The 23,964-nt window shown below is 42.8% G+C and overlaps 1 protein-coding gene across 1 annotated transcript; it reads right to left on the bottom strand.

Annotated features, from left to right (window-relative positions):
- Positions 1-6,924: 6,924 nt before the first annotated feature.
- On the bottom strand, positions 6,925-23,886 carry CHCHD4 (coiled-coil-helix-coiled-coil-helix domain containing 4). The gene is made up of 3 exons (XM_053598994.1): positions 23,708-23,886; positions 12,808-12,906; positions 6,925-9,486 (listed from the first exon to the last, which is right to left on the bottom strand). Exons 1-3 carry the CDS (start codon positions 23,727-23,729, stop codon positions 9,185-9,187), a joined length of 423 nt encoding a protein of 140 aa, XP_053454969.1. The 5' UTR covers positions 23,730-23,886; the 3' UTR covers positions 6,925-9,184.
- Between the last annotated feature and the right edge of the window lie 78 nt (positions 23,887-23,964).

The raw sequence follows: 23,964 nt of genomic DNA on the forward strand, positions 1-23,964 counted from the left end.
CAAATTCTGTTTTATCTGATATGAGATTTTGCTTTCCATTTGTGTGGAAGATTTTTTTCCACTCCTTACTTTAAATCTGTGAGCATCTGTATGAATCAATGGGTCTCTTGGGAACAGCAGATATATAGGCTGTATTTTTTTTATCCATTCTGCCAATTTATGTTGTCTTTATTTCAAAATATTAAGGGGGTTCAAATGTTTTTGTTACATAGATGGCATGTATAATACTTCGTCAGGGATGTCAGTTGCCCATCACTGGAATAGTGATCATTGTGCCTGTTAGGTAGGCTTTTACTCCTCCCTTCCTTTCCCTTTCCCCTTTTTAATTTCCATTGACTTTTACTTTCCTATGTGTCTGAGGATTCTTTCCAAATTATTTACAGAGTAGATGTGATATTTGTTTTTCTATTCTTCTAATATTTCACTTATAATAATGGTCTCCATACAAATTGCTGCAAAAGACATTAATGCATCTCTTTCTATGACTGGATAGTCCTTCATTGTATATATACACACACACCACATTTTGTTAATCCACTCACAAATTACTGGGCACAAAGGTTAATTCCACATTTTTGAGATTGTGAATTGTGCTGAAATAAACATTTGCATGCAAGTTTCTTTTTGATAAAATGATTTTTCCTCTGGGTAGATACCCAGTAGTGAGACTGCTGGATTGAATGGAAGGTCTACCTTTAGTTCTTTTAGGAATCTCCATACTGTTTTCCGTAGAGGTTGTACTAACTTGCAATTCTACTGATAGTTTATAAGTATTCCATTCTCTCTACATCCATACCAGCCTGTATTAATTTTTGACTTTTTAATAAAGCAAGCTAAAAGTCTCGGGTTCAGGCAATCTTCTTGCTTCAGCCTCCCAAGTAGTTGGGACTAAATTTTCTATTTAGTGTGGGAAAGACTATTTCTCCTTAATAATGAAACTTAATGACAGAGTAAGGTGATATCTCATTGTGTTTTTTAACAAGCTCTAGCAAATTTTATTAAAGAAAAAATGTACATGATATACTTTTCACAGTCTGTTCTGGCATGCTTCTAATGATATCAGAGTTACCTAGATCAATGATGGCCAGTGTGCATACTCTGTAGTATTATCCACATGCTGTCCCCAAGTCAATATTATTGCCACAGTAGTGCTGAACACGTTTTGGCTAGCGTGGCATCTCATTGTGTTTTCAATTTGAATTTCCTTGATGATTAGTGATAATAAATATTTTTCACATGTTTATTGATGATTTGTATCTCTCTCTCTCTCTTTTTTTTTTTGCAGTTTTTGGCTGGGGGCAGGTTTGAACCCACCACCTCCAATATATGGGGCGGGCACCTATTTGTATATCTCCTTTTGAAAAGATACTGTTCATGTCTTGTGCCCACTTTTTTAATGGGGCTCTTTTCTTTCTTTTTTTTCTGTTGTTGTTGTTGTTGGGGATTCATTGAGGGTACAATAAACCAGGTTACACTGATTGCATTTGTTAGGCAAAGTCCCTCTTGCAATCGTGTCTTGCCCGCAAAAGGCCCACCCTCCTTCCTTCTTCCCTCTCTCTGCTATTCCTTTTCTCCACCCTTCCCTCCTTCTTTCTCTGCTATTCCTTTCTCCCACCCCCACCATGACCTTAATTGTCATTAATTGGCCTCATATCAAAATTGACTATGTAGGATTCATGCTTCTCCATTCTTGTGATGCTTTAATAACAATAATGTCTTCGACTTCCATCCAGGTTAATATACAAGATGTAAGTCTCCAATTTTAATGGCTGAATAGTATTCCATGCTGTACATATACCACAGCTTGTTAATCCATTCCTGGGTCGGTGGGTGTTTAGGCTGTTTTCCCATTTTCACGATTGTAAATTGAACTGCAATAAACAGTCTACTGCAAGTGTCATTATGATAAAAGGATTTTTTTCCTTCTGGGTAGATGCCCAGTAATAGGATTGCAGGATCAAATGGGAGGTCTAGCTTGAGTGCTTTGAGGTTTCTCCATACTTCCTTCCAAAAAGGTTGTACTACTTTGCAGTCCCACCAGCAGTGTAAAAGTGTTCCCTTCTCTCCACATCCACGCCAGCACCTGCAGTTTTGAGCTTTTGAGATATGGGCCATTCTTGCTGGGGTTAGATGGTATCTCAGGGTGGTTTTGATTTGCATTTCTCTAATAGACAGGAATGATGAACATTTTTTCATGTTTGTTAGCCATTCGTCTTCTTTAGAGAAGGTTCTATTCATGTCTCTTCCCTATTAATATATGGGATTGTTGGCTTTTTTCATGTGGACTAATTTGAGTTCTCTATAGATCCTAGTTATCAAGCTTTTGTCTGATTGAAAATATGCAAATATCCTTTCCCATTATGTAGGTTGTCTATTTGTTTGGTTGTTGTCTCCTTAGCTGTACAGAAGCTTTTCACTTTAATGAAGTCCCATTTGTTTATTTTTGTTGTTGTTGCAATTGCCATGGCAGTCTTCTTCATGAAGTCTTTCCCCAGGCCAATATCTTCCAGTGTCTTTCCTATGCTTTCTTTGAGGATTTTTATTGTTTCATGCCTTAAATTTAAGTCTTTTATCCATCTAGAATCAATTTTTGTGAGTGGGGAAAGGTGTGGGTCCAGTTTCAGTCTTTTACATGTGGATATCCAGTTCTCTCAACACCATTTATAAAATAGGGAGTCTTTTCCCAAGGTTGTTCTTCTTTGGTTTATCAAAGATTAGGTGGTTGTAAGATGTTAGTTTCATTTCCTGGTTTTCTGTTGGATTCCAGGTGTCTATGTCTCTATTTTTGTGCCAGTACCATGCTGTCCTGACCACTAAGGCTTTGTAGTACAGCCTAATATCTGGTATGGTGATGCCTCCAGCTTTATTTTTATTACTAAGAACTGCCTTAGCTATACAGGTTTTTTTCTGGTTCCATACAAAACACAGAATCATTTTTTCCAAATCTGGAAATTACAATGTTGGTATTTTAATAGGAATGGCATTGAATAGGTAGATTGCTTTGGGAAGTATAGACATTTTAACAATGTTGAGTCTGCCCAGCCATGAGCATGGTATGTTCTTCCATTTGTTAATATCCTCTGCTATTTCCTGACGATTTCATAATTTTCTTCATAGAGGTCCTTCACCTCCTTTGTTAGGTATATTCCTAGGTATTTCATTTTCTTTGAAACTATGGTGAAGGGAGTTGTGTCCTTAATTAGCTTCTCATCTTGACTGTTATTGGTGTATACAAAGGCTACTGACTTCTAGACATTGATTTTATATCCTGAGACATTACTGTATTTTTTGATGACTTCCAGGAGTCTTGTAATTGAGTCTTTGGGATTCTCTAAGTATAAGATCATGTCGTCAGCAAAGAGGGAGAGTTTGACCTCCTCTGCTCCCATTTGGATTCCCTTTATTTCCTTGTCTTGCCTAATTGTATTGGCTAGAACTTCCAGCACTATGTTGAATAGTAAAGGTGACAGAGGACAACCTTGTCTGGTTCTAGTTCTAAGAGGAAAAGCTTTCAGTTTTACTCCATTCAGTAAAATATTAGCTGTGGGTTTGTCATAGATAGCTTCAATCAGTTTCAGAAATGTGTCACCTATGCCTATACTCTTCAATATTCTAATTAGAAAAGGATGCTGGATTTTATCAAATGCTTTTTCTGCATCTATTGAGAGGATCATGTGGTCTTTATTTTTGCTTCTGCTAATATGGTGGATAACGTTTATGGACTTAGATATATTAAACCAGCCTTACATCCCTGGAATGAAACCTACTTGATCATGATATATGACTTTTTTGATGATTAAGCTGTAATTTATTGGCTAGGATTTTGTTGATAATTTTTGCGTCTATATTCATTAGTGAAATTGGTCTGAAATTCTCCTTTTTAGTGGGTCTTTTCCTGGTTTTGGTATCAGGGTGATGTTTGCTTCGTAGAACGTGTTGGGGAAGATTCCTTCCTCCTCAACTTTTTGGAATAATTTCTGCAGTATGGAAATAAGCTCTTCCTTGAAGGTCTGATAGAATTCTGGTGTGAAACCATCTAGACCAGGCATTTTTTTGTTGGAAGCTTTGTTAATGTTTCTTTAATCTTAGTGCTTGAAATTGGTTTGTTCAGAAGCACTATTTCTTCCTGGCTAAGTCTAGGGAGAGGGTGTGATTCCAAATATTGATCCATTTCCTTCACATTGTCAAATTTCTGGGCATAGAGTTTCTTGTAGTATTCAGAGATGATCTCTTGTATCTCTGTGGCATCAGTTGTTATTTCCCCTTTATCATTTCTGATTGAGGTTATTAGAGATTTTACTTTTCCATTTCTAGTTATTCTGGCCAATGGTTTATCTATTTTGTTTAGTTTTTTAAAAAACCAACTCCTTGTTTCATTAATTTTCTGAATGATTCTTTTGTTTTTAATTTCATTGATCTCTGATTTAATTTTGAATATTTCTTTTCTTCTACTGGGTTTAGGCTTAGATTGTTCTTCTTTTTTCAATTCCATAAAAAGGCTTGTGATTTCTGTTTTTTGAATGTAGGCATCTAAAGCAATGTATTTTCCTCTCAAAATTGCTTTTGCAGTATCCCACAGGTTTCGGTAGCTTGTGTCTTCATTGTTATTATGCTCAAGGAGGTTAATGATTTCCTATTTTATTTCTTCCTGCAACCATCATTCAACAGAAGGTTGTTTAATTTCCATGCCTTTGTGTGGGGTTGAACATTTTTGTTAAGAGTTGAGTTCCACCTTTAGTGCCTTATGGTCTGAGACGATACAAGGTAAAATTTCAATTCTTTTGATTCTGTTGAGGTTTGTTTTGTGGCTTAGGATATGATCAATTTAGGAGAATGTTCCATGGGGTGATGAGAAGAATGTATATTCTTTATCTTTGGGATGAGAGTGTTCTATATGCGTCTATCAAGCACAGTTGTTCTAGGGTCTCTTTTAAATCTCTTATATCTTTAATTTCTGTTTAGAGGATCTGTCCAGCTTGGTAAGTGGAGTGTTAAGTGTCCCCCGCTATTAAGGCATTATTATCATATTGCTCAGATTGAGTAAGGTCTGTTTCAAGAATCTGGGAGCATTTAAATTGGGTGCATAAATATTTAGAATTGAAATATCTTATTTTCCCCTTGACCAGTATAAAGTGACCATCTTTGCCTTTTTTGACTTTAGTTGCTTTAAATCCACATGTATCTGAAAATAAGATTGCAACTCCTTTTTTCTTCTGAATTCCATTTGCCTGAAAAATTGTCTTCCAACCCTTAACTCGGAGTTTTGTCTTTTGAAGCCAGGTGTGTTTCCTGCAAACAGCATATATGTTTTTTAATCCAGTCAGCCAATCTATGCCTCTTCAGCAGGTAATTCAAGCCATTAACATTTATTGAGATAATTGATAAGTGTGGTAGTATTCTATTCATCTTATTTTGTGAGAGTCCATTGCTTAGTTTTATCTTTTGCATTCTCTCCTTTAATTTCTGAGTTCTTACTTTGCTGCTGATCCATTGTGATGGTCAATGTGTAGAACAGGTTGAAGTATTTCCTGTAGAGCTCGTCTTGTGGTAAATTTCCTCAGTGTTTGTATATCCGTAAATGATTTGATTTCTCCATTAATTTTAAAGCTTAGCAGGATATAGAATTCTGGGCTGGAAATTGTTCTGTTTAAGTAGATTAAAGTAGATGACCATTGTCTTCTTGCATAGAAAGTTTCATTAGAGAAGTTGTAGTCACCTTGATAGATTTGCCCCCGTAGGTCAACTGGCACTTACTCCTGGCAGCTTGAAGAATCTTTTCTTTTGTCTTGACTTTGGATGGTTCATCACAATGTGTCTTGGAGAAGCTCAGTTAGAGTTGGGGCAACATGGGGTCTGATATCCCTCTGAAAGGAGTGTCAGAATCTTTGGTGATATTTGGGAAATTTTCATTTATAATATTCTCTAGTATGGCTTCCATTCCCCTGGGGCATTCTTCTTCCCCTTCTGGGATTCCTATAACTCGTATATTTTAACACGTCATAAAGTCCCATATTTCTGTCACTGAACATTCTGCTTTCTCTCCTTTTTTGCCTCTTTAACTATCTCAAGAACTAATCTGTTGCTGATACTTTCTATTGCATCGTTAAGTTCCCTAATTGACTGTTTCAGTTCCTTCAGCTCTGCTATATCCTTTCTAGATTCTTCATATCGTTCATCTCTTATTTGATTCTGTTTTTGGATTTCCTTTTGGTTATTTCCCACTTTATCAGCATTTTCCTTCACTGTTTTCATCATGTATGTTCTAAATTCCCTGTCATTTCTAACATTTCTTTATAGGTGGAATCTTCTGCAGTAGCTACCTCACAGTCCCTTGCAGAGGTTGCTCTGGACTGGTTCTTCATGTTGCAAGGAGTTTTCTGCTGATTGTTCGTAATGAGTGATTACCGTTATCTGTTTCCTCACCCTAATTTTCCTTTCACTTCCTCTTGCTCTTTAAGTTGCCATGCCTGTGGACTAGGGTTTCAATGAGTCATTTTGGTACAGGACCAGAAGGATGAGAAAGTTGAAGAGGAAGAAGGGATAAAAGAAAGAAAAGAGAAAGGAGGGGGGTGAGTAAAAGGGAATATTGACAAAAGGAAGAGAGGCACAGAAAGAGGGAGACAGAGCAATATAAGTGTATGGTTTGGTACTTTGACCCAACCTTAAAAACCCCCCAACCTCTGGGGGTGCCGGGTTGGGTCATTCCCTTGTAGTCAGCAACCCTTTGCTAGCCTGATTGGACACAGTACCCCACCTCCACCAAGTAGAGAGGAAAGACAAAAATGCGATAAATCAAACCAAAACAAGCAAACAGAAAACTTTAGGGGATAAAATTGGAGGAAAAACCAAATAATATGGGTAGAAACACTAGCAAAAATGAAGTTCTAATTATTGAAAAAGGCAACAAGGGGAAATTGTATTTAAACTAGAAAAATGGAGAAAAGAAAGAAAAGAAAAATCTATAGGGAAAAGGTTGAAATTAAAAAACAAAACAACAATAACAACAACAACAACAAAGCAGTATATATATCTTGTTGAATACTGTCAGGGCAACAAGTGATCTTCTGGGGTATGAGATGTTAATCACGATGCTGATACGACTGGAGGCCTCTGCTGGTTTCTCAACTGTGGAGGTTTCCTAAATGCATCAAATGAATGAGATGTATGCCATAGTCACAAATCAGTTAACACCTTAGTTGTGGCCAAAATTTGAACTAAAAATAATGTGCAAGGCTCTGTTAAATTAACAGGGACCTTCCACCAGGCTGTCACACCTTCTAAACTTGGCCAGCACCAAGTTCTTAGCTCCTAACCAAACAAGATTTTTTAAAGTTCTGGATATAGATATCACAGTTCTCTACTTCCCTAATGTCTCTGAACCACAACACCTGAGTTTTTAACTATGCTTTCAAGCTTTAAATGTGCTGCCTTATTCTTATTGGTGGGCAGCCCGTCAATACTATGTTCCTTCCCTTGAGTGTAGGCTTGTTAAAAGTATGGGTGTACTTCTAATAAATACATGGTCAAGTGATGGAATAGCATTGTCAAGTTTAGGTTACAAAAAGGCTCTTGCTCTCTCACTAGCTCTCATAGAAGCTACCTGCCATGTTGTACGCTAACCTAAGGGAACCAAGGGAGGTCTCTGGCCAACAACTTTGATCCAGCAATCCACAAGATTCAACCTGCTGAATACTGCCAAAAACCACCTGAGTGATTCTGAAAGTCCTGTCAAGCCTTGAAATGATAGCAAGGATCACAGCCTAATGAGGAACTGATTCAGAGGATCCAGGTAAGCCATGCACCTTGTTTAAGGTATTTTCATTTTCTGACAAAAATGCCATTCAGAACTAAGGTGATTTTTTTTACATAGCAATAACTTGGGACAGTTATTTACTGTTTTATAGTAATACATTTGGGACAAAAGAGGCATTATTACACCATAACCTATAAACTGTCTAACAGTTATTTTAGAAAAGTTAATCTGCAAAGGCTTCTTTTCTTGACCTTTAAATGGGAAGAGCCTTCTCCACCACATGGATTAACTGCAATGTCTGTTGGAACACATCTGCTCACATACAAAAAAGTGAGCTTGCTTTAAAATCAATACGGAAAATTTTAACAGACTCAAACTGGTTTACCAGTACCTTTAAAGATGAGTTTCAATTTGATTTTTCATAATTTATACTTCCTTACATGAAAAATAATTTTTAGGGCAGCACCTGTGGCTCAAGGAGTAAGGCGCCAGCCCCATATACCAGAGGTGGCAGGTTCAAATCTGGCCCTGGTCAAAAAAAAAAAAAAAAAGGGGAAAAAAGAAAAATAATTTTTATTAGGAAAAGCAAAGGACACATCCAAAATCACATAGAAATCACATTTTCTTTTAATTGAGTACTTAATTCACACTCTTACTTCTCCTGGCTACTACTCTGGTAACAACTGGGTCCCCACCTCTCAAGAACATTGCATCTGACCAGACTGAAAGCCATTGTGAACACAGACCCCAAACCAGGGCTTCTGGAATAGCGAGAACAGTAAGAACCAGCCTTTCTCTTCACTAGAAAGGGATCATGAATGGGAGGGTCCAAATATCCACCTTCTGAAATTAGAAAACCTAAAAAATGGAAACCAAAATGTATCAGGAATGAAGTTTAGCACCCCCTTATATGCTCAAGGTCAAGATGGTTTTTGAGTAGTAAGTACCTCACCATCTATAGCCTCTTCTAGCAGTAATTGGCCCCACCCCAGCATTTTAAAGGAAGATGTTTTGTTTCTCTTTCATTACCCAAGGGTAGAAAATCTACTAAAAGGTATAAATATAATGAATCAGAATAAATCAACTCACTCATAAGAAACATTCCTGGATAGTGATTTTTGAATGCTGGCAATATTCAGCCCACTATTTCAAAGTGGTAAAATTCAGAGCAATCTGAGAAGTGAATTCAAAAGTGGAGGCTACATTTGCTGACTGGTTTGTATATGAAACACATACATACAATCCCCATTTTTTTCAGTGTATATGTCAACAGGCCAAGACCTCTGAGCATCAAAATAAGTTATCTTGTACATTACAGTGCACAAAACAGAGGAAAAGATACTTTCTTGGAAGGTGACTAAAAGGCATTTTGTAAAAGGTCCATATCACTCTAAAACGGAAGGACTGGGCTCCAGTGCCTTCTGGCCTTCATTAACTTGACCCCTCCTCTTCTTTGGTTGCAGTGGCCTCAGTGGCAGCCGTTTCTTCTACATGTTCTGCTGGCTTCTTCTCTCCTTCCTCCTCCTCATCCTCTTGGGGATAGAGGTCTGGGTACTTCTGCATACATTCCTGCATGGCCCGGAACTGGTCTATACAGTCTGATCCCTTGACATCCTCCGTGCTATAGTGGAAACATGAAAAGGCTGACTTGAACTGTTCCCCACAGGGGCCGCTGGCCATTCCCCCAAGACATGGGCAGTTCCAGTTAATATCTCCATTTGGTAGTATCAATCCTGGAACAGGAGGGCGAGTAAGAAAAGTGTCAGAGATGTTCTCTAAGTTTCCAAAATGCAAAATCAGTCCTGTACTCCAAGGCCACTTAGGAGGTACAGAACAGTTGCCTAAGAGGCATCACCTGTGGACCTGCCCCTTGATGTGGATCAGGTTCAAATTCTATTACAAATCCAGTATTCCTTGGCTCAGCTGGGAGAAAAGGCACCATTGGCATCTTTCTCCATATGCAACACTGATCTATATTCTGAGCCAACTCCCCGAGCTGTGAGGGTGTGCTTCAATAATACTAGAAATTATTCCAAAGCAGCAGCAATCACTGGGATGGTTATTGAGCTTTTTGAAAGCCCAGACACTTTAAGGAGCTGAGGTATTGATCTTCTCCTTCCAAACCTTGCCCCCCATATGAATGATCAGGACCAGATCACCCTATTCCCTCCATGCTCCTTGCCCCTTGAACCCTTCTTGCCCTGCAGCTGCTCTCAACTCAGCAGTCTGGGGATGGGTAAGGAGGAGGAAGTTTATCCTTATGCACTGTCATGGAAAGACGTTCAAGACAAGCCACGCAATGAAAAACTAGTGGCATGCCATGTGGTACAACTGCATTCTTGTAAAAATATCAACCAAACTGTTAAATTGTACAATGTGTTGTGGAGGGAATGGGGCTTTAGATAGGCTTTCATTTTCAATATTATGTAGGTCTCTTACTCTTGAATTTTACACCTTTTCTTATTGTTGGAACTTTGTTCACATCTATTTAGTATTTCCTGGTTTTCCAAAATGCTTTCAAAATGGCTTCACTTTCAGCTTTGTGACAGATTCAGAAATAGGATTCATACAGAAGTTCCTCACATGAGTCTTCTAAGGAGACTGAAAGCACTCTCTAAGAAAGCCTTTAAAATGCCCAAAGTCCCAGGTGAAACCCTCCCTCTTAATTCCAGCTTGGAAAGGTGCACTAATGGATCAGCCACTGCTGTTCCTTATTTGTAAAATGAGGACAATAGTGGAGACAAGAACCAGTCCCGCCTCCTTGGCAGGCAGCTGACCACTAGCACCATCAGCAGCTACACAGCAAGTTCTCCTGTGTTAAGCCATACGTGTTAACTCACATAATCCTTCTAACAACCTCTGCAGCAGGTACTACTAAGTGGAATTTATATGTGAGGTTTCTGGGTTCATGGGGGCCAAATTAGGGCTGCAGCCAGGGCATGAAGGATTCCCAGATGTGCCCTTTCTCCCACATCTCACCACCTCACTCCCTACTTCACAAGAATCTCTGTGCTGGAAAAACATTCACAAATGGCTGCCCTCTAGAGGTTCAAATCTGCAAACAAACCTACACAACTCGTTTCTAAAAGAAAGAATACTGACATTTAAAATAATAACACAGATCTTGTTTCATTATTTTTCAAGAGAAGGTGAACTGGAATGAGACAGCTCCTCAGAGAGAACATAGCGCCAACACGCACTTCAGGGAAACAATGTAAATCCACACGGAAGGTAGCGATGGCATGTTAAATTAAGCCCAGACCCTGTATGTTTTAAAACATGCAGTCAAAGGCCTGGAGTTCTAGTCCTTGCTCTCCTAGGACCACAATTTTCCCATTAGACCAGGTGACCTGAAAGGCCCGCCTGACTTTTTGATTCTAGGAAAATTAATTCCGCTATCTTTTCTCTTGGCTATTTCAAGAACCGTCATAGCCACAGAGCTGGAGGCTGGAAGGCAGGCAGCAGACGTGCACTGGCATTGGTACATAGTCCACATAGTAATTTTACAACTGACAGCTAAGAACCCAGGTGCTGGAATTCTCTGGGCTTTATATGCTTCACTGTACAAGTATTCACTAGAAGGAAAGGCAAACACCTGACAGGGACCACCTATAGAGTCCAAGCAGATACACTGCACGCACGTGACAGAGTAGGTAGAGAAAACAAAGGGAACCACAAGGAATGGTGGGAACTGGAGGGGGCTGCCCAGTCTAAGGCAGATGCATTTACATTTTTTACAAAACTGAGGAAAACCAAACTAGGCCTGATTTGTCCTACAGTGCCCCACAAAGTCTTTTTTTTTTTTTTCTTAAGAGACGAGGTCTCACTTTGTCCCCATGGCAGTGGTGTGATAATAGCTCACTGCAACCTGGAACTCCTGGCTTCAAGTGACCCTCCTTCCTCAGCCTTCCAAAGTACTGGGATCACACGTGTGACCCACTGCACCTGGCTATACAGTCTTGATCAATTAACAAAATGTGCTTAACTAACATGGACCTAAAGATAGGCAAAACACTGGAATTGACATTCAATTTATTTTTCTTTGTAAAAGAGTGCTGATTTAATATTACCTCTGTAATTCTCAGAATGCTGTCACTCTGGGCAACATGCACTCTCCACTTCTCCACACAGGTTGCTAGCCATGTAGCCTTAGCTTTACCCTAATACCTATGAGCAGTCAGGGCAACAAGTGAAAAGTCCTAGCTGAAAAATACGTTTTAATTAGTGTTTAAAAAATTCCAATCAGGAGTCCATACTCCAGAGACAGATGCCCCAAGCTCTTCAACTGTATTTATCACCAATTAATACTGCAAAGTTTGTCAGTAATCACCACGTGGTTTTGATTGGTGAAATGAGTAGTGTTTTCAATACATATGCTGTTCATGAATGCCCCCCACACACATCCACCTCACATGGGCTGAGGTAATAATTACTTAGTGGGTCCAGCAGGCCTAAGACTTGGGAGTGATGGCCTAGGCCCACGTGACCATTGTTATTCAGCCATTAACCGAGTAGGGTGGCTGAATCTGGAAAACTGTCAAGTGAACTTTTTGTGCAAGGTACTTGCTGGACCACTAAAAAGGAGACAGCAGGACTTCATATATCTCAGAATAAGACGTGTCACTGTTACATGTCTGCCCCCTAATAAAGGCGGTAGATGCGGCAGAAGTCAGTCTGACAGCTTCACAGAGGACCCCTAAACGTACCTAAACAGCTGGAATCCACTGAAATTCTCCCTTAAAACTAATCACTGTGAAGCATCCAACTGACTTAGATCACTGCAAAAATTTAGAAAAGCACAAGTATTTCAGTAAGGAGAAAATACTGTTCTGGCCTACTGGCCAGGGACCTGCATCACGGGGAGGCTCTGCACAGCACAGCACTTCACACCTCTGAGGGAGACAAACTCACTGCCCTGAGAGATAGCCCATGCTGAGATGGATACCTCAAAGCACAAACTTGGCCAGGATAAAATGGGCAAATAATTAAGAAAATTGAGCTTCCCACCCCCCATAAGATGTCTGTGGGCCCCCAGGAGGCCCCAGGTCACTCACCATGCTCCTCATATGGATCATTGGGGTCATCGGCCACCAGCTCTGCACTGCTTGGGGTTTCATGGTCTTCTTTGGTCACAAATATGATTCGATCCTTCCCTAGTGTTTGGGAGAACAAAGGAAGAAATGTTTCACTCAAGAGCCCTGAATTAGCCTTACACTCAAAGCTGCCACACAAACCAAGTTTGAAGACTATCCCATCCACAACCTCTCGTGAGCACTGGCCATCTAACTGCTCTCCCTGAGCTTCATGACTGACTGCTGTGTGGTCTAGGATCCACCCCTACTGACTGCCTGCAGCTGGGACAAAAACTCCACAGAAGTTGCAGGGGAGAAGGAAGACAGCACACCCTGCCCTCCTTATGTATCCTCCAGATGGGAGATGAAAAGCCTTAACCCAGCTAACATGACTGCATTTAATTCCCAAATTTGCCAACAGTCCACAAGCACAACAAATCTTTTCCTATCAGGAAAGGAAGAGCCCCCCTCCCCAAATAAAGGAGGCAGTACCCCTCAGTAATCCACGGCACTCTGACTACCCACATCATCCCCACCAACCAGCTTTGTCTCCCTTCCTCCCCAGGCCTCCCAGGAATCTTCCAGCAGTTACCCTTCAGACAACACTTACAAAATGAAGGGCCAGAGATGCTCAGATGCCTACCACTCACTGAGCATTCCCACCCTACTCTGTGTTACACAAGCTGTTATCACATGCTGGAGGGCAGGGAAGAAAAGGGGCATGGATGGGGAGCAGGACAGGAAAAAAAAAACACATGAAGAAAATACTTTTTAGTGTGCTAGGGGTTCACTCACAGGGTTGAGAATGCTTAAAAAATCAGAAGACTGAGAACTTGGACAAAGCGAAGCATGCATTGCTTGTGTACCCAGCCTGCAGCACACTGCAGCCCATACAGCTGATATAACCACTACTCTGTCCAAGACACCCTATGGGAAAATATCCAAAGGACCCGCCTCTAAAAGGCTGAGGACACAGATGGTCTAGATGGTCTGAGTACCCAGAGTCAACACCCCTTCTGGCCCCTCACTGTGGCTAGAAGATGGGTCATGACAGTGGGCAACACTGTGGCCATTTCCCAAAGTCCATAAGGCCTGGGACTATTTCTCAACAACTGCAATAACTAGGGCCCCCCATCCCAGGGGACCACTTCACAGAAGTGATGATTGTTGGGGGCCTAACAGTGCCCCACACAAACTCTTCTCCCCCTCCTCTCCTGGATCAAAAGACTACAAAAGGCCTAGCTAGCGGCACCCCAAAACTTCAAACTAAAAGACCCTAGCCCACAAAAATCCCCTGGCAGACAGTGTAATTTTCCCACCCACTTTGGCCCCATATGAAAAGGGGTCACCAGGGCAGCGCCTGTGGCTCAGTGAGTAGGGTGCAAGCCCCATATACCAAGGGTGGTGGGTTTGAACCTGGCCCCAACTAAACTACAACAAAAAAAAGGGAGGGTGTCACCAACCACCCTCCATGTGGACAGCATCTTTCCCCCTGCCCAGGTTGGGGTCTCTCCCTTTCATTAAACCTGGCCTGAACCTCTCCTTCCCTAGTCTCGTCTATGGATACACCACTGCCAACCTTTCAACTGATGTTTTTAACTTCTGTAATCAGCTATAACTTATTTTTTAGGACAAAAATAATAGGCTGGCAGGTAGGGTCAGGACTATAGCTCTGCAAGGCCAGCATCAGGAAGCCAGCACACTTAGTGTACACAGCTCCTTGTTTAGAGCCAGAGCCCCCACTATGGGCCTGGCTGCTAGAAGGTTCAAGGCTGCCAGGGAAACAGACATGCGAGCCACATGCATTTTATTAGGAGCTTCTCACATGAGCACAAAAAAGGGAATTAGTACTGACCTAACTGTGGTGGATGCATTAAATGCCTTATAGTCACCCTATAAATTATTACCCATTATGTACAGCAGAAAACCAAGGCCAAGTGGTTACTCAAAATTAACCGGCTAGAAATGGGCAAGGCAAGCATCCACCTAACCAACTTCCTCACTGCTCTTTCCCCTGCACCTTGTAGCTGTAAACACTTGACCTCGCTGTCCTAAAAACTGTGGCCATCAGCTAATCACACAGTAGGTGTGTGCCAGATAGTCCCACTGTGGGTGGGGGCACACTGTCCACAGCACTGGCACAAACTGACATGCTAGGTTATCAGTTTCCCCAGCAGTCCCAGGAGGACAAGGACTCAGCCCATCCATCTCTGGGTCCTGTGTACCAGCTGGTTCTCCCATCCTATCACTACCCTGAGACAGAGGCTGTGAAAGCACATATCGTTAGAATAAGATGGAGTCTGTCAGGCTAGGGCAGACATGACAGAGCTGGTCTGGTTTGTTTGGGTCCTGCCTGACCTTTACCCCTTGTCTCCCATTCTTACTGTTTTGTAAATTTAGCTCCCACCCTAAAGATGCCTATCTTGAATAGTTTAGGTGGACTAATTTAGAAGATTAACTTTTGAATCGAAATATTATTTTGGATCATGAGTTATACTGATTATTTACTAGGAATCATGGGTTCAGCTGATTATTATTTAAGATAAGGATTAATATGGTTTTCACTTTGAATACAAATGTATAAAACTGCAATGTTGGAAATGGAAGATCAGAACAGTCTTGGGGCTACTCTAACTGTTCTCCAGAATCCCGGCCTTCTGATAAATCAAGTTTGGTGCATCTATCCCTGTCTCTGAGTATTGACTGACTGTACAGGCAGACAAACCCTCTTCATCCAGGAAGAGCTGCAGCACTCCCATTTTATGGAGATGACTGGCCTGATTTGCACAGGGCTAGAACGCCCAAAGTCTACATTATAGGAGATTCTTTCCACAAACCGACAACTCCCCTCCACCAACACACACACAGGAGTAATGAATGATGACACTGCCACTTAGCACTCAGCACAGCTGAACACTGCCTAAGAGCTGGATCACCATGGGCCTGAAGAAATACAGTAAAAACTGACCTAACCCCTGCCCCGAGAAGCTTAGCCTCAAGAGAATGTTTGAATACATAGGATCTTTCTTGTACCTTCCTGCTGAGAGGGACAGTTCAGGAAACAGGGAATGCACCTTGGTGATTTATGCCATGGCCACACCTGCACAGGGTCTCCCAGACCAGGTGACAGTATACCATATCCTCAGTACACACATAGGCCAGACCCCCCAGCCACCCCTGAAGTTTCTGCTTTCAGAGCTGGTCTCCGCCTCAACACCTTAAAAAAGTAGCAAACTACTTTTCCTGTGTGAGGCCTAGTAACCTAGGTTATTACCTAGTAACTAGGTTGTTCCCTAGTAATCTTGGTAATTCTGGCCAGTTTTCAAAACACTAAAAAGCAATCTGCAAAAATGCTGAAAACTAAGCAGAATAATTAACACAAATTGCTCAGCTCAGCTCTGACGGTTTTGTTTATCAAGACCACAGTTCAGCACAGCTCAATGGTAAGAGCCAGTCATAGGCCCAGCTGGCCTAGAGGCCAAACCAGAGGCACCCATGGCATCTGTTATATATACAGAGGCCATGCCTCATCCAGCACAGGCTGAATCGAGTTCTCTCACGTGTCCCTAAGGCTCACAGGTTCACAGGTGACTGTAATACACAGCCAGGTTAGGAATCACCACCCTGGCACAATCCCATGGAGAACATCCTAAGTCCCTCCCATGGGGCCAAGTCCTCACAGGCGCCCTCCTGGACATCTCCCTTACAGCACAGTTCACACTGCCTTAAAGGCAGAGGAGTAATAGCTAAATTTTTTACACATTTGTGCCCATGCAATGCATTTTACATCTGTGAGTTGATTTAATCCTCACATCAACACTGGGAAAAAGTATTATTTTATCTCCTTATTACATAGAGGAAACAAAAGCCCAGAGGAGCTAAGAAACAGGCCCAAAGGCACACTGTAAAAGAAGGCTGTGCAGGAATAAGGACTCTGGTCTGAAGATACTAAGTGCGTCACTTATGTACTGTCTATTGCATGCCAGCCTTTGCTTTCTGGAATGTTTAAAGGAACATGCAAGATGGCCGGGTGTGGCGGCTCACGCCTGTAATCCTAGCACTCTGGGAGGCCAAGGAGGGTGGATTGCTTAGGTTCTAGACCAGCCTGAGCCAGAGCGAGCCCCCATCTCTAAAAATAGCTGGGTGCTATAGTGCAAGCCTGTAGTCCCAGCTACTTGGGAGGCTAAGGCAAGAGAATTGCTTAAGCCTATGAGTTTGAGGTTGCTGTGAGCTGTGATGCCATTGCACTCTACCGAGGGCAACAAACTAAGACTGTTTCAAAAAAAAAATGCAAGGACAATGCTTACTTACTCAAACCCAAGTGTGAGAGAAAGAACTAGTCGTAAGACAGCCAACTAGTGAGACAATCAGGCTAGTAGCTCTCATGGAATTTCTCCAGTAAAATAAATTATAAAAATGCCTGTGTTTTCATTTCTTTTCTTTTTTTTTTTTTTTTGAGACAGAGTCTTACTGTGTCGCCCTGAGTAGAGTACTATGGCATCACAGCTCACAGCAACCTCAAACTCCTGAGAACTACAGGTGCCTGCCACAATGGCCGGCTATTTTTTGGTTGTAGTTGTCATAGTTGTTTGGCAGGCCCGGGCTGGATTCAAACCCAACAGCTCTAGTGTATGTGGCTGGCACCCTCTGAGCTACAGGCACGGAGTCTTGTGTTTTCATTTCTAAGATAAGCTAAAATTTAAAAAGTTTGAATATACATATTCAGAAGAACATGGGTAATTACCTTAAACCCACTGAGTTATAATGGTACCAATACCCCAAAGTCTGAGGACTGGAATTCAAATCTGGGCTTAATCACTTCCCAGCTCTGTGACCTCAGGCACCCTCTGGGTCTCAGAAACCAAAGCCCACCACTGGTTCAGCCTACCTACCTCAGGTGGTTAGGGTAATCAAGAAACTTCCATTAAACATAGGAGGTAAAATTTCTGTTCTCTGCCTAAAGTCCCACTCAAAAGACAGTAAAGAGACCTTCTGCAGTGACATCATTATAGTTCACTGTAACTTCCAACTCCTGGGCTCAAGTGATCCTCCTGCCTCAACTCCCCAAGTAGCTGGAAATACAGGCACACCACCCTTATGCCAGGCTAATTTTTCTATTTTTTTTAGAGAAGTACCCACAAAAGTGTTGCTTAGGTTGGTCGTGAACTCCCAGCCTCTAGCAATGCTCCCTCTTTGGCCTCCCAAAGTGCTCAGAGTACAGGCTTGAGACACCACACTTGGCTAGTAAAGTGATTTTTTTAAAGGGCATCAACTGACAAGGATAAAGCGGCTAGGAAAAGAGCCTATAGGCTAAAGACATCAAAAATGTACCGAGTGGGAAAGCTGGTGACAGAGCGCTCTCTGGCTTAACCAGCAAAGAAAACTGAATCCAGAGTGTACAAGGAGAAGGTCAGCCAAAGGCAAATCAGTCCCTACCCCAAAATCTGGGTAAAAGTGGGGAATTTAAGGTCCCCAGAGGTCACACTGAGAGTAGGACTGTGAGCCAGAGGTTTTAGGTAGTTATCTACATCCTTCTAATATGCACATTTGACCTTTTTTTTTAGAGATAGAGTCCCACTTTGTCGCCCTTGGTAAAGTGCCATAGCATCACAGCTCACAGCAACCTCCAGCTCTTGGGCTTAGGCGATTCTCTTGCCTCAGCCACCCGAGTAGCAGGGACTACAGATGTTCGCCACAACACCCAGCTATTTTTTTGTTATAGTTTGGCAGGGCCATGTTCGAACCTGCCACCCTTGGTATATGGGGTGGGCGCCCTCCTCACTGAGCCACAGGCGCCGCCCATTATTTTGTTTTTTTTTTAAGAGACAGAGTCTCGGGCGGCGCCTGTGGCTCAAAGAGTAGGGCGCCGGTCCCATATGCCGGAGGTGGCAGGTTCAAACCCAGCCCCGGCCAAAAACCACAAAAAAAAAAAAAAAAGAGACAGAGTCTCATTTTATCACCCTCGGTGCTGTGGCCTCACAGCTCACAGCAACCTCCAACTCTTGGGCTTAAGCGATGATTCTCTTGCCTCAGCCTCCCGAGTAGCTGGGACTCCAGGTGCCCGCTACAACACCCGGCTATTTTTTATTGTTGTTGTTGCTACAGTTTGGCCAGGGTTGGGTTTGAACCCACCACCGTTGTTATATGGGGCTGAAGCCACTGAGCCACAGGCACCATCCACATTTGACCTTTTGTTTATTTGTTTATCCTATCTTGGAAATGAGAACACAAGCATTTTTATGATTTATTTTGCGGAAGAAGTTCAGAGAAATTTCATGAAAACTACTAGTCTCACTAAGAACAGAGGAACTGGTTGAGTAGTTAGACATCACGGTACCCTCCAGCCCCCATTCTGTACTTTTACTCTTCATAGAGCCGTTTTTGACACCACTCTTTCTCTCACCTGTCAGCATATCAGGCTGGATTTACCTTAAAATATATCCAGAAAGATCTGAATCCCTCACCTCTATGACCGCATCTGCCACCACTCTAGCCTCTTTGCTTTTACTTGAACATACTGAGCACGCGCCTACGGCTGGGCCCTTGCACAAGCTGTGCCTATCTCCAGGAGCACTCCTCCCTTCCCTCAGATCTCCCCACAGCGCCTCCTCCCTGCCTTCACCTGCTGCTCAGATCACCACTCCCATCTCACTTATCCCGCCTTTTTTCTCTGAAGTGCTTTTCCTCACCTAACATACTATACATTTGTTTACCATCTATCTCCCCCTCTGGAATGTCAGCTCTTTGGAGGCAGGGACTTTTTGTCTATTCTCTTCATTGCTGTAACCACAAAGCCTAGAACAGTACCCAGAACAGGAATATTCTCATTATTTATTGAAAAAGCAAATGGAGAAAATGAACTCTGGATTAGGGCAGGAAGACACCAGTCCCAGAAGATGGCAGGGGGACAGAATGGTTATTATTATCCTTACATGAATTAGAGGAAAAAAAAAAAAAAAACCCTTGGATGGATCGTCTCATTTCCCTGAAAAAGAGTATGAACATGCCTGGGATCTTTACACACCAGAATCTCTCAGCATATCCACCCCAGAAGGAAAGCCCAAATGTCCAATAGAGGAAGCAGATTCTTATCTTATCTCCCAGAGGTACTTCCCTAGGGTTATGTGTGAGGAAAATGGCAGCCTGCACTATTATCTTCTTCTGAATAAGACACAAGCATCCAGTGGGGAACCCTGCAGGGAAGGGATTCTACCTGGGAAAAGATCCCTGACAAAGAACTTCTGGGAGGGAAGAAGGGAATAAGACATTCTAGAAGAGATCGCTATGGGCAAAACCTGGAAGGCAACAGTTGGCTCTAAGAAGTAGTGTTCCCTCACACACAGAAGGACTGAAAAAGGTTTTCTTGAGAAAGTGTCATTTACAAGGATTGCAGAAGCCCCAGGAAGCCTACTCAGACCTGCAGAGCCTCTCATTACACTATCGCAGCAAGCTGGGCTTTTCCTTCACATCGCTTGTTACAATTTATAATTACATACACGTTTGGGGATGTTCTAATGCCAGTCTCTTTCGCCATGCCACGCATGGGTCACAGAACTTGTCACCTTGCAGCCACTACATGCTCTGTGGCTGGCACATCACATGTGCTCAATAAATGTTGACTGAACAGGAGAGGGGAGGTTATACCTTAGAAAGATGGAACTAAAGAAAGGAACAGTGTGGTGCTGACCAAGAGTAGCCCAAGGCCAGGTCCACACTGTAGTCCACACTTTAAATGCCAAGCTAAGGCCTTTAACTTGAAGGCAGTAAGCCCAACCCTGATACACATTTGCACAGGCAAATGGTTCAGACCAGAGGGCCGAAATGCATACGATTCGATAAAGATCAGAGCACCTATTATTGTACAGCAAACATTGTGCTAGATAGTGGGGAGACTGCTCATCTGACGCTCTCAGCTTAGTGAGAAAAGACAGGCAGAACTTAAGATGACGAGAAACAAAACAAGGTAATTTTAAAAAGCTCAAGACGCGAAAGGGACTGGGAAAGCCTCCCTGAGGAGGTGACATTTGAGCTGAATTTTATTTCTTCTTTTTATTTTTGAAGTGTTTGGCCGGGGCTGGGTTTGAACCAGCCACCTCCGGCATATGGGGCCGGCGCCCTACCCCTTTGAGCCACAGGTGCTGCCCCAATTAAAGGATGAAGAGTCATCCAAGGAAGAACTGGAGGTAGGATGCACCAAGCTATGGGGATAGCCGACTCAAGAGCAGCAAAAAGGCATTTGGCATTCTATGCCGTAAGCTCCCGGGCAGTGAATAAAGCCCTTCCTTTATAAACATGGCGTTCCCGTGCTCTTTCGCTCCATTGAGCCTCGCTCGTCTTCCTGCAATATTTTATCTCCTTCCGTTTTTTTTTTTTTCCATATAAATACGTAGCGTGAGATTTTATTTTTTTGTGTTTTTTGTTTTTGTTGCCAAATCCAGTTCATATTGTACATACTATTTTGAAACTTTGGGCAACATTTAAGACATTTCTTTTGCTTTTTCCTCTTGCCTCCCAAGGAATTCTCCATGTTACCTGACCTCATGACATTTTTATTTTGCTATTTGATATTTCTCATGTTTCTCCATCTTTTGTATGTCTAGCACAGCAGAACTACGTTGTGTTAAGAATGTCCATATGGTAAGCTACCTACATAATTAGAAACTGCACTAACAGAGGGTAGGAATGTAGGATCCACATTCTCATTCTGACTCTGTCCTCTAGCTCTCTGGAGACAGCCATATTATTAACTTTTCTGTGGCTCATTTGTACTGTTCCTCCAGTAAAATGGAGAGACACTAGTTTCTATTTCTAAGTGTGGTGGATAACACAGAAGAAGGTACGTGTTCATGGTACTTTCAGATACCATAAACTCAGTAAATGGTTGCTATTTTTGCTATTAAAAATTTTGTTATAGGCTGAGTACGGTGGCTCACACCTGTAATCCTAGCACTCTGGGGGGGCCAAGGTGGGAGGAGTGTTTGAGCTCAGGGGTTTGAGACCAGCCTGAGCAAAGGGAGACCCTGTCTGTACTAAAAAAAGAAAAACTAGCAGGTGTTGTGGTGGGTGCCAGCTACTTCGAAGGCTGAGACAAGATAATCTCTTGAGCCTAAGAGTTTTGTGAGCCTGTGCGGGGAAGAGGAACGAACCAGAGTATAAGGGGTGGGGATTGAGGAAAATACAACACAAGAGAAGAGGCAGAGACGAAAGATGGGATGGAGAGGTCTTACTGAGCTGACGGCTGCAGCCAGCACCAAAGCACAAAATCAGCTTTATTTTATAGTATCTTTGCAGGGTTGTCTATGGGGAAGTAGCATAGACGAAAGACCTATTTTTGGTCTTACATTATGACTGGAAAATATAAATGACTTTAATAAAGACAAATCATCCTGTTAAAAAAAAAAAAAAAAGAGCAGCAAAAGGGTGGGACAAAAATAGGTTAAAGGGGCAGATGGGCTAGATCACATGAACTCTTACATGGTAAGGAGTTTGGGATCATTTTTCTAAATCCCAGGCAAAACATAAAGGATCAAAGACTAGAAAAAAGTTGGGGACTTCTTAGGGGATAGTAGTATGTATGGATGAGATAACCACTAATTCTCACTCATCCTCAAACCAAGGAGGAGAAATCTTCGAACCAGGAAAAGATAGAGCCCATGTTTTAGAGCCAGATAGAACCTTTCCAGAAAACCTGTGACTCCTGTTAAGTCCTCAAAGAGAAGGGGGGTTTATGTTCATCTGCACAGCCTCCTTATACCCAAAAGGTCAAAAATTATTTGGTAAATGAAGAAGTAAATTAGAGACTCAGAGAATGGAAATGAAAAACAAGATACTGCCTAACAAAACGGTGAGAGCGAAGGACTTTTGTTCCTGGCACACCGTCAGTAATAAAGGGAAATAGTACTCATTAGAGGGAGACTTAAGGCTTTATGACCCAGGGAAGGAGGAGGAGTTCTATAAGCCGACTGGGATACCAGGGGAAAAGCTCAGAATTTTAGGTTGAACTGTTCTCCTAACTGGATGTATAACCTTGGGCAGGCCACCTCCTCCTCTGGGCTTCAGATTGCTTAAATTAAACTGAGGGAGCTGAAATTTTCACCGAGTTTCAGGTGAGTTCCAATCAGGGGTCCTCAAACTTTTTAAACAGGGGGCCAGTTCACTGTGCCTCAGACGGTTGGAGGGCCTGACCATAGTTTAAAAAAAAACAAACTATGAACAAATTCCTATGCACACTGCACATCTTATTTTGAAGTAAAAAAAAAAAAACAAAACAGAAACAAATACAATCACAACGAACCAAAACAGAGCCTGACTTAAAAGGCTGCAGCGAAATCAAAGAATTGCGCCATACAAGGCTGCCTGCACGGTGCCTGATAGGTGTAAGACACTCAACAAATGCTCCCATGAGCGCTACTTTGACCAGTCCAGCCGAGCGCTCCCTACCCCGAGAGGCAACTTTTCGGGACGCGCCTCTTAAAGGCGCACGTAAAGTGGAAACACGTGGTGTGTGGCAAGAGCGACAGTAATAATTAACAATAATAAATCCCAAATTACAAGCCGGCCGCAAAGAGCCCGGCCCTTTCCCTGCCCATTCCGGGCCTAGTTTGCTAATTACCCACGTGCTGGCTCCTCTGAGGTCCGGGTTCGAGCTTCAACCGTGACCTTGGATCCAGAGTCTCTCAGAGCCTTGGCTTATTCATCCGCAAAACAGGGGTGGTGACCACGTGACCCGCCCGCCCCCGAGGGTCCCAAGGTGGGCACCGCGGGCTATTCCTCGGGGTCCCAAGGTGGGGTCGCGGGGTGCCGAGGCCTGTGGGGGCTGCAAGGGCTGGGTGTTCCCTGCAGGCCCTCGTAGGCCGGTCTCCACGCAGCCTGCCCTTCTTACCTTCCTGCCGGCAGTAAGACATGGCTGGCCCCGGCGCTTGACCTTCCAGAAGCGCGACGGCGGCAGCAGCTTCACACCGTGACCTCCCTCTCCTCCGGCAGAGTACCTCCGAGGCCCGCGCGGACCCGCCTCCTTCAGGCCTGCCCGCCGCGCGCCTGCCCGCTAGCTGTTCCAGCCCCGGCCCGGCCCCCCGCAGTCGGAAACTACACTTCCCAGGAGGCCGCGCGCTCCCGGCAGTAGAAACTACATTTCCCAGA

The sequence above is a fragment of the Nycticebus coucang genome, chromosome 8 (genome assembly GCF_027406575.1).
Source record: "Nycticebus coucang isolate mNycCou1 chromosome 8, mNycCou1.pri, whole genome shotgun sequence".
Lineage (NCBI taxonomy): Eukaryota > Metazoa > Chordata > Mammalia > Primates > Lorisidae > Nycticebus > Nycticebus coucang.

Coding starts and splice junctions, on each gene's coding strand:
- CHCHD4 (XM_053598994.1), bottom strand. CDS start 23,729: ATGTCTTACTGCCGGCAGGAAG. Junction 12,907..23,707: donor GTCTTACTGCCGGCAGGAAG/GTAAGAAGGGCA, acceptor CCCAAACACTAG/GGAAGGATCGAATCATATTT. Junction 9,487..12,807: donor TGATCCATATGAGGAGCATG/GTGAGTGACCTG, acceptor CTCCTGTTCCAG/GATTGATACTACCAAATGGA.